The 10280-nt window shown below is 42.2% G+C and overlaps 1 protein-coding gene across 3 annotated transcripts in view; it reads left to right on the top strand.

Annotated features, from left to right (window-relative positions):
• znf395b (zinc finger protein 395b) overlaps nucleotides 1-10280 on the top strand; it is a 14169-nt gene that overhangs the window by 1345 nt on the left and 2544 nt on the right. For 2 of the 3 annotated variants that reach the window (XM_035678754.1, XM_035678756.1), the window contains exons 2-8: nucleotides 1124-1302; nucleotides 1802-1977; nucleotides 2064-2176; nucleotides 5094-5293; nucleotides 5469-5569; nucleotides 6841-7135; nucleotides 9985-10074. In XM_035678754.1, the coding sequence (XP_035534647.1) occupies nucleotides 1171-1302; nucleotides 1802-1977; nucleotides 2064-2176; nucleotides 5094-5293; nucleotides 5469-5569; nucleotides 6841-7135; nucleotides 9985-10074 (1107 nt within the window). In that variant the 5' untranslated portion in view covers nucleotides 1124-1170. The remainder of the gene's footprint in view (nucleotides 1-1123; nucleotides 1303-1801; nucleotides 1978-2063; nucleotides 2177-5093; nucleotides 5294-5468; nucleotides 5570-6840; nucleotides 7136-9984; nucleotides 10075-10280) is intronic. The other variant, XM_035678755.1, reaches the window with a different exon arrangement.

Here is a 10280-nt window from a genome sequence, read left to right as displayed (position 1 = left end):
AATAATAACAACAACAATAATTATATTGTATAGTAATAGAAACAAATAATAATCATTACCATAACCATAATAGCATTGTTATTATTACTGCTATTATTGTTTATGGCTGCAGGTAAAAAAAAATATATATTTTTATGACAAATTAATCTCTTGATTGTTTTTTCAATTTGACTGCAGACTTTGAATTGAATAATGCCCACACTATTGAGTTCAAAATGACATCTTAAAATCGTTTTTTTTTTTTTTTTGTCCAACAGTAAAATATTCAATGTATAATATTAAGAAACTGAGAAAAGACAGAAAATATTTGGCATTTTTGCTACTAATAGATTCCTGCAGCTCTATTATTTATTTATTTATTTATTCACTTCAATTTGAGCCCTGGTGTGTTTATAGCTGGTCAGGATCAATCAGACTCAACTTGGTATTTGAGGTTGACTGCCTAGTTTGCCATAATTATGTTGCCATAATACTTGGAAAATAATAAATCATAGACAATGAATGCTTTATTCAACATTATTTCCATGTGCCCTGAATGCAGCATTGCCCCCATTTTACCTTTATGGGCAACAGGCCACAGTGAATGCACCCAACGTCAGATTTCGTCTCCGGAACACGTTATCAGTCACAACAAAACTATAGCAAGATTTTGGTTCAGCCGCTATCTACATCCACACAAGTCTGTGTTCACTTCAAATTCTTGCAATAATTTCCAAATCCCCTGTGGTGGTTTTGCTTTGCACTGTCAGGCAGAGAGATGCAAGATGGAATGAGTGCACGAGTGTTTGCCAACACTCACTAGTCAGCAAAGCTGCCTTCTGTTTGGATAAACACATTTATTCATCAGAGAAAGCATAATATTTATCATTTGGTGCCATTGGTTCATTGAGAATACATTCTTCTTAGTTTAAAATAACCTTTAACCTACAGCGCCTATTGCTTTGAAGAAGAAAGATGTTCAGACACGACAACAAAAGTTACTTCAAGAAATGTATGTGGAATATTAAATAATATAAAGGTGATTTAAACAGCAGTTTAAAGGGGCACTCCACCACATTTGAAAATGCAGCAAGCTATTTTGATTGTTACAAGTCTCGTGTTGTCCCTGGTGTCTTGTCTGCAGGGAGGTGTGACGCTGTGCTGAGTCCCCTCACTGTGTGCAGCAGCACCATGGCAGCTATGGGACCAGAGGACAGACCTGGATCAGGGCCAGGCGGGACGGCTGTCTGCCCGTCAGGACTACAGGCCCATGTCTCTACAACGACACACAACAGCAATGGGCCAGACAGACAGCAGACTCTGGTGAGTAGACGGAGAGGGACGAGACTCCCATTCAGGGTAACTGAGATGATAAAAGTTTAATTTTATTGTAGTATCAAAAGCCATAACACTATCCTCTATATAACCTCTATCTCTACTATCATCATCTATGCATCCATTCCTCCATCCAGAGCTTCCACAAATGGGTGATTATTCCCCCCCCCTCCCCCGTCTTAAACATATTGAACTACCTGGTCAGAGGCTGGCATCCACATCCTTTTCACATAGCCATACTGGCAGCTTGTGCTGTCTGCAGCCAGGACGCCACAGATGGACAGGAAATATTCTCTTAACTGCTTTATTCATGCAACAGTGAAACACAGTTTCAGGGCATCATGTAAACAGCTTAACCCAAATAAGGCCTGAACAGAGTATTAATTACTCTGTCAATTTCCATTAATTTACTGACCGGAAGTGTAGTCTTTGAAGACTGTTGCAGTTTTTAACTCGCAGCTCATTATTTCATTGCTTCTGTCTAAAGGTCTATACGCAGAGCTGTGTCCAGGCTGAGAAAGCTTTCGTGGAAAACAAGACATCAGTTCACCTGCCGCAGAAGAAGGCTGAGAGAGGCTGGAGCAACCTGGGTGTCTTGCGAACTATGGGACCCACCATGCACCCCAGCAACTTGTCAGCTACTGGAGAGGCACCACCATACAGGTGAGGGAGAGGTCACAGTATATGAGTGTGTGAGGGTGGACTTCATCACACTAGAGTCTAATGATATTCCCTTATGTTGTCTCCAGTTTCCGCAGTCCAGAGTCAGTGGAGATGGATGAGATCATGGCAGCCATGGTTCTGACCAGTCTGTCTTGCAGCCCCGTTGTCCAGAGTCCTCCACAAACAGATCCTGGACCAGGTCTGTCTCACCTCACCAACACACACATTCACCAGTGTCCCTGCTGTTTTCAATACCACTTTCTAACAAAGGATCCTTTATACAGGAAAGGGTTATAAGTTATAGGTTATAAGTTGTAACTGATGGCTTAATTGGTGAATTATCTGCAGAGGTCTCCTCTCCAAACTAAACAGACCCAGTGATTAAAACCAGTAAAAACACTGAATGAAGTAGTTTCACCTTGAAAATCAGTGTTTCACCAACGCTGTTCAGCAGACAAAGGACATTGCGGTGGGGCTGCCAGCCGAGCTGCCACTAACGTTGGCTCTTGTGGTTGTTTCTCTGATAACTTAAGATCCAGACGACGAGCAGCCAAGCGCGTCACTAAAGTGAGCTAACACGTCTCATAAACGCTACTGATTTTAAATGATCAATGGATTTTAAATGTACTGGGTCTTTTGCAGTTTCACTGGGTGTTCCTTTTAAATGGTTCAGCCTGGAGATTCTGCTAGCTTGGTAGAATAGCTTTTTTTGCTATTCTATTTGAATGTTTGCTGTGACAATAGAAAATGTCAGATTATTGATTTCTAATTATAGAAGTGAATGAGGCAGGGCAGAATGTCAAGTTTAAGGAGGAATGGAAGGCCAATCCTGAGTTCAGGGACTGCATAGGACATGTGGCAGGTGATGTACACCCCAAGCTACTGCAAGACATGCAAGAAAACATTTGATGTGGGCATCATGGGCATGGCTGCTGTTAAAAGCCATGCTAAAGGAAAGGGACACAAGAAAGTCACGTCAACTCAAGTCAGTGGGCCACAAATGACAACAGCCTCCCACCCAAATTCTGAAGCTGGCAGGCAGACAACAGTGGCAGAGAGTCAAGGGAACAGAGAGGTCCAAACATCCACTTTTAAGACTGCGACTTCACCCCAAGTTGAACCTAAAGTTGAAACTATCTTAGAAGCAGAGATCCACTGGGAGCTAAACATGTCTCTTCCCCATTTCTCTTTATGTTCAGATTTGCCTACACTGTTTCCTCACGTTTCCTTACAGTGAGGTTGCCAAGAAATTCTAGTGTGGTGCAAGCAAAGCAGCGTATCTGATCTGTCTTGGTCAGGCACAATATTTTTGAGAGAAGCTATTGAAATACATCAGACAAACAGTCTGCCACACATCTCATTTCATGAGTGTCTCAATAAAGTTACACAGACCAAGAAGATGGATGTAGTTGTTCATTACTGGAGTCAGAGCGAAGAGAAGTTGGTCCTGCATTGCCTGGTTTATTGGACACACCCAAACAGAGAATGTTGTTGAAAGAATTTCCACTTGATCCAAACAAGCTTTTACAGGTATTCATGTATGACCCAAGTGTATTGATTATTTGAGGAGTGCAGGAGCAATGATTACCCAAATGCTAGAAGGTTAGTGAACCTAGGAAACTGGTCTACATACTGTGCATGGGAGTTCTCAACATGGCGAGAAGGAAACTGGATGGAAGATAAGTGAAAGCCTAAGCACCCTTTGGCAGCCTTTTCATGCTACACCAACCAAATGGGATGACTTCATTGAAATCACAAAAACGTAAACATTCCCACACAAATTCTGTGCTCACAGGTGGGTGGAGGACTTGGCAGTGGCAGAGCAGGCCATGGAGGTATGGCCATCTGTTCAAAGATTTATTGACAGCCACAAGGAAGCGCAAGATGCCAACTTCAGCATTGTATATGATGGTCAGAGAGGCTGTTGGTGACCCCCTTTTTAACGCCAAGCTACAAGCTATGACCCCCTTTTTAAAGCCAAGCAACAAGCTTTTTCTTGAAGCTTTTCAAACCATTGCCTTTCTCGGCAAGAGCTTCAATCCATTCTGAGGAGCTTGCTTTCTTGCTTCATGATGAGGAAGGTTCTTGAGAACATCAAGACACCCCTCGGATTGCTCAAAATCGATGTACTTGACTAAGAACTGCATGTGCCACCAAACAAACTCTAGCCAAAGCCTCTGAGAAGCTCCATGAAAAGCTGCTGCTGGGCCAACAGTTCAGGAAAGAATGCACCACCCTTGTTTCTGCAACTGCTAAACAAATGTCCACTGAATTATGTTGCTATAAGACACGAGTGTTGATCCAGTGAGCATGATCAGTGAACAGAAGAGTGACATATACAAGTCTGAAAAGCTCCTACAGCTGCTTCTGAATGCCAAGTGGTATACTGAACAGCACTGTGACAGAATCCTCAGAGTACAACATTTTCCTCACTGAGATTGTTCAACAACCATAAAGCTGCTGCCACTCTCCTTGTCTTAAACTTGTCCATGTATGTACATGGAAGGGCAGGGAGGTGTGCTCTCCCCAGCAAACCAATTCAGTAATGACAATATCTGTCTAAAGTTTACTCAAATAGATTTGGCTAACATTAGCCACCAAGCTATTTGTCATTAGATTGAGGTGGACTATGATGAGTAGATAAGTCTCCGTTACTCCTGCTTATGTTAAATATGACCGTTAGCAACCACCTTTTTAAAGACATGTAAAGTACAAGAAAATTTGCCTGAGTAAAAAATAGATTACTTGCTATTAAATTTTTTTGGCAATGTTTAAAAGAATATTCAAATAAACAGGCAACAGAGCAAATATTTAGTAAAGACTGGCTGAAATGATGGTAAAACTGTCATAAATAGACACACATCACAACCTTGGCACCAGTGTGGGACACCTGCTGTTCTCTGTAGGTTGGGCAGAGACAGCAGTCCCAAATGCACAGTGTCTATTTTAACCACAAAGGAACAGAGCATATTTTACATCTAAACCATAAGGTACATTCCCACAGTGACTGCAAGGGGAAAATAACCATCATGGTATGTTTACACTTTACATCTTTGCAGTATTGCAAGTAAATAGGTCATTCTCATTCTCTAACTTTGAATCTTCCTGTTTTCCAGCTGGCTCATCATCACCAGCTGACATGGAGTGTGGCGGCGGCGAGCTCTCTGACAGCGGCAGCAGCGGCTACTGGAGCTGGGACCACGGCAATGTGAGCCCCGCCCCCTCGCCGTCAGTCACTGAAATGGACAGCAGCCCTGACGAAGGTTTACATATGGAACTGGAGCAGGGAGAGGAGCTTAATGCCAAAAAGCCAAAGGTACCTAGCTCTTTGTGTCAGCACCATATGGTGGTAACCTATAATGGGCAAAGGAAGTACGGTATGACGGACTGAGACTGTGTTCTCTGTCTCTCTCACTGTACTTTGTCTCTCCTTGTTTTCTGTCCCACCCTCTGTCCTGTACTTTATCTGTGCTGTGTTCTTTCTCTCACAGAGCTCTTTCAGAGGTGTGTATAAGTGTCTGTGGCCCAGTTGTGGCAAGGTGCTAACGTCTTCAGTCGGAATAAAAAGACATATCCGTGTGCTGCATCTGGGGTGAGTTGGAATACTTTAGATTTACACATACAGTCAGTTGCTTGTCTGTTACAGATGGATATTGTTTGAGATGTTTCAGTGGACCTTTTTCACAGCAGTCATTTTTACATAAAATAGTAGGGTAAACACAGGCGTTACCAATGATACCAATCAAAGTTTTGTTCTGTTTAGTGTAGCAGAGCCTTTCCAGTGAGCCAGCACAAACACCTGTGTTTACTCCTACTATTTTATGTAGAAATGGCTGCTGTGAAAAACGTCTATACTGGTGCTGATAAAAAAAAAGGTTTACAGATGCCAACATGATAACTCAGGGACTGTAGGAAAATGATTGGTAACCGTTTGGTTCACGTTTTTAGAAAGAAATGTCCTGCCCAGGGTAATTATAGTATTTTGACACCTCCTCTTCTTTAACAAAAAAATAAAACAGGGCCACGACCCCCCAATATCTTAAATAAGAAGCAGCAAACACAACAAAGCCTGTGTCCTGTTTATCCGAGAACTACTACAGTAACTACTTTTTGGCTACCCACACCTCACATTTTCTAAGCATTCAATCTTTTAAAGGATGGATGAAATGACATATATTTTATATCTGGGGTGAGGAACCTTAGACCATATCCTTGCCTCCTAAAAAATGTTGTACAGTCCCTTACTTTGAGAAATAAAAACGTTCTTAAATGCTCACCGTAAACGCAAGCAGTCATACAAGAACTTTCTTTTCTAAAAAAGCATAATTTAGATTATCTCAGGAATTGCCTGTTTAAATAATTTGTCAACAAGTTCAGGACGTTTGATGGCAACATGCTACAGATACATTTCAGTCTGTACCTACAAAGTCCTGAGGTTTGATATCTATCACTGCAGACTCCTGGTTGTTATGTAGTTTCTAGAATATGAAGGACTTATTGAGGTGTGTCTTTTATTACAGAGGTGAAAATATCAAGGAATTCTATCAGTTGGACATTCTGGGTTTTCAGCTTTGGAGCCTCCTCCGTTGTAGTCTGGGATGAGGTGAAAACCAGACAGTTTAGCCCTGTAGAAGATTTCTGAGCTGCAAAACAACATTAAAAAAACAAGAGGGAATAAAAATTTCAGCTTGTGGAAGAGCTCTGACTTAGTTATTGGACGTGATGAAACATTTTTGAGATTTTATATCTGGGCCAGAATGAGTGCTGCACTCACTAACGCTCCAAACAAACAACTCACTCTTTTTACTCTGGTCTGTCCCTCCATCTGCCGAACACACATACACACCCCTACCACACACACAGCAGTGGGTCAGATCAGTCACAGAGAGAAGAGGACTTCTACTACACCAAGATCTCCTGTGACACCGTGGACACCAGCTCCACTCCAGCTCCTTCCCAGCAGGCTCTGGGCCAGGCCCCGTCCTCTCATCTCAGCTGGGCCTCCTGCGGTTCTCCTCCAGCCTCAGGCCTCCAGATCCCACCAGCTCACAGGCCAAGGTCCAACTCCAGCTCCGGGCCTGGCCCGAGCAGGCCCAGTCCGCTCAGCCAGTCGGCCCCCAGCAGCTTCTGGCAGATCCACTCAGAGCATCTCTATCAGGTGGGTGCAGCAGTGCCGCTCTCAGACTGTGAGGAGTCTGGGGCTGTGATGGTACTGGCACACAGGTGTCTTTCACATATTCGCAAAATATTGTATTAAGTATTAGTAAAACATGTGTCAAACACAAAGTGTCACATCCAGTTGATAATATGGCACAGGTTCAATAGGTTTTTATTATCACTTTTATGCTTCATGTTACTGACCAGATGATTAACTGGTGCATTGTGGGTGGATAATGATGTGGTTAACCAGCCAGTGGTTTAGTTCCAATTTGAATTGAAACAGTTTTTTAATGATTTGTTATTGCCTAAATGCTGTCTGCAGGCTGAAATCTATTTTGAAAAGATGCCTTAATGTCAGAGATTTGTTGAAGTCACATTGAGTTTTGGCACAAAGTACCTGTTTACTTCCCAGCGTTTGAGTTTGTCTCTGAAAGCAGGCAGTGTTTTACAGGGCTGAAATTGTTTGAGAGCTATGAAATGAGACAGCACGGTCCTTGTTAGCGTGAATTATTAAATGTCTGGCGTAGATTTTCATGTGTGACTACAGAAATTTACCTTGCAAATGTCACAGTTTCCTGTTGGCTAAATTTAATAATCTTTCCCATGAAATCAGGCTTTAAATGGGTACAGAAAACGACTTTATCCACGTTCTTTTTCCTACTAAATATCTCAAAGGACATTATCTTGTTTAACTGGAGTTTCTATGCCGGGGTTTCACGTTACATGGTTGTTGGTGTTTCAGAGGTCCTCCTTACCCAGCGCCCTCACACTGATACTCCTCTAACAGGCCAATGAGTTTATGTTTATGCATCACAAAGCAGCACATTTCACTGGTGACCCGCATTTACCCTGTACAACTGAGCCTGTAAATGGATGCTTTGTGACAGTGAGGGAGTAAGCTGTCGACTTGCTCACTCCGCCAAGGAGACTAGACTCTCACCAGCCTGTAAAAGGGCAGCCACAGTGTAAGACTGGATGTACACATATCCATGCCCACCTTGGACTATTTCAAACTTAAAAAAATGAGAAATTGCATTTCTCAGATAATACAGATGTTGATTTGGTCCTAAGCGAGAGTGTGGGTTGAATTGTGGGTCAGTGCTGCTAGTGGAGCAGTGTTTGATTTGTGTGTCATGGCTGCTGGCAGCTTGTGGCTTGAAATGCCTGACCACAGCGTTGAACTCGCTCCAGCACGTTTTTTTTCTGATCTACACACACTCGATGTAACTCCAGGGTTAACGCAGTGGACCATCCTCATGTTGTGTTTTGTGGATATTAGTGCATTTTCAACACATTTTTTCTCCGTCTATTTCTGTCTGCACTGTGCGATGGGGTGGTAGGAATGCAGTAGCATGTGCTTTGTTCAGAGAGTTCAGGGTTGCAGTGGGAGAAGAAATAGGACAGATGGAATGGGAACAACTACACAGGAAGAGATCATTTAATGTGTGTCATTTTGGATGCATTTTTTGGCCTGTTTGTTACAGCAACTGGACAGAATCAAAAGCCATAAACGGATTAGTTGTAACTACCTGCCAATTCAGCTGATGCAAGGAGGACAGAATCTATGTTTCCAGTTATTTGTATTTTATTTGTATGTTTGGAGTCTAACAGGGAGCCAATGCAAATTGACTTGCATGGGCATAATATGTTCGCATCTCTTTTTGCTGTCTCTTGTCACTTCCTGTTTATTTTCAATTTATTTCTGTTTATTATGGAAAACATTAAGTGTGAGTCGTCTTGGTTGCACCCTCGTTCAGTGTTGCTAGCTTGGTGACTTTTCGACTTTATTTCTAAAAAGCCACTAGGGAATATGTAAGAATATGAAGCTATCCTATTCGCTACTACTGGAAAATGTATAATTCTAATTGGTAGGTGTGTTTAATGTCAGTAAACCGTAAACAGCAAGCAACCAAAACAGATGGAGGGGCTGCCACTATCTCAGGGGAATCACAGACTATTCCTTTAAATGTGAATTCAAATGTCAATATGTATAGTTCTCAAAACTATGAACTAAGAATTATGGGAAATGCACAAAATCTATTGGAGTGCTCTCATTTGGACCCCCTCCCCAATGTCTATACCTTGGTTACGCCCATGGGAAGTAGCCTCCTGTTGGAGTTTAAGCTGTAAACTTACACTATTGAAAATTTAAGTTAAGGTGGGTTTACTTACTCGCCATTATATTGGTAGCTTTCTTTAAAAAAGTTTAAACAAAGCTACTAATATTTTAGCACATCATCGTATTAACAGTAACGCATTAACGCTAACAGACAAACTTTGTGAGATACAGGTGAGCAAACACCTCCAGAGAATCATCACCAGAATCAGCAGTTCCCCTCAGCTCTACAAAGCATTTTAGTGTCTTTCAGCTCATTGCTTTGCTTTTATAGCACTCAACTTTATCACTCTCAAAACCCTTAAAAACCACCTGTCCAGCACCAAACAACAAACAGACAAGGCTAGCATCTAGCTTGTAAAACATACCAAAGCATTTAGCAGCTGAAGAGTCAGGTATTTTTCTCAAAAGCTGGTGAAGCTAAAAGAAGACTGAATTTTGGATTCGCAAGTTAGCCAGAAACACGACTCCAAATGAATGCTAAGGTTGCTCTGTGTTTTCTGGATGTGTGAGCTAGCCATATCTGTTAGCTAGCTAACATGGTAGCCATATCAACTTAGCCTGTTTCTGCTGCCCCCAGGTGGCCAACAAATCATATAAAACAAGTTTAAATGTTTCAGTCCACCACCAAAAATGAATTTGACTAACTTTTCATATGAAAAAGGTTGTCAGCCAGTTTAAGGTCCCACAGATATGATGACGTGCTGTCTCCTCTCTCCTGCTCCAACCAGGCCTGTAGCCCCGTCCAGGTATCTGTGGCCCCCAGAAGCCCCGGCTGCCAGGGTTGGACTCCCTCTGCGTCTGGCCACATTAACACTCCGGTGGGTCATCTGTCCCCTTCTGTCCGTCTGTCTGTCTTCATATGTGTCTGTTTGTTTACCTGCATGACAGCCGGTCTATGAGAGCAGGCAGCAGCATAGATAGAGCCTCCAGTGTGTAACATTTAGGAGGATATATTGGCAGAAATGGAATATAATATTCATAGGTATGTTTTCATTGGTGTATAGTCACCTGAAAATAAGAATTG

This window comes from Morone saxatilis, unplaced genomic scaffold, assembly GCF_004916995.1.
Source record: "Morone saxatilis isolate NCDOM2014 unplaced genomic scaffold, NCSU_SB_2.0 Contig7, whole genome shotgun sequence".
NCBI classification, from domain to species: Eukaryota; Metazoa; Chordata; class Actinopteri; family Moronidae; genus Morone; species Morone saxatilis.
The sequence above is the reverse complement of the archived record's forward strand: the minus strand, read 5'-3'. Positions and strand labels throughout refer to the sequence as shown.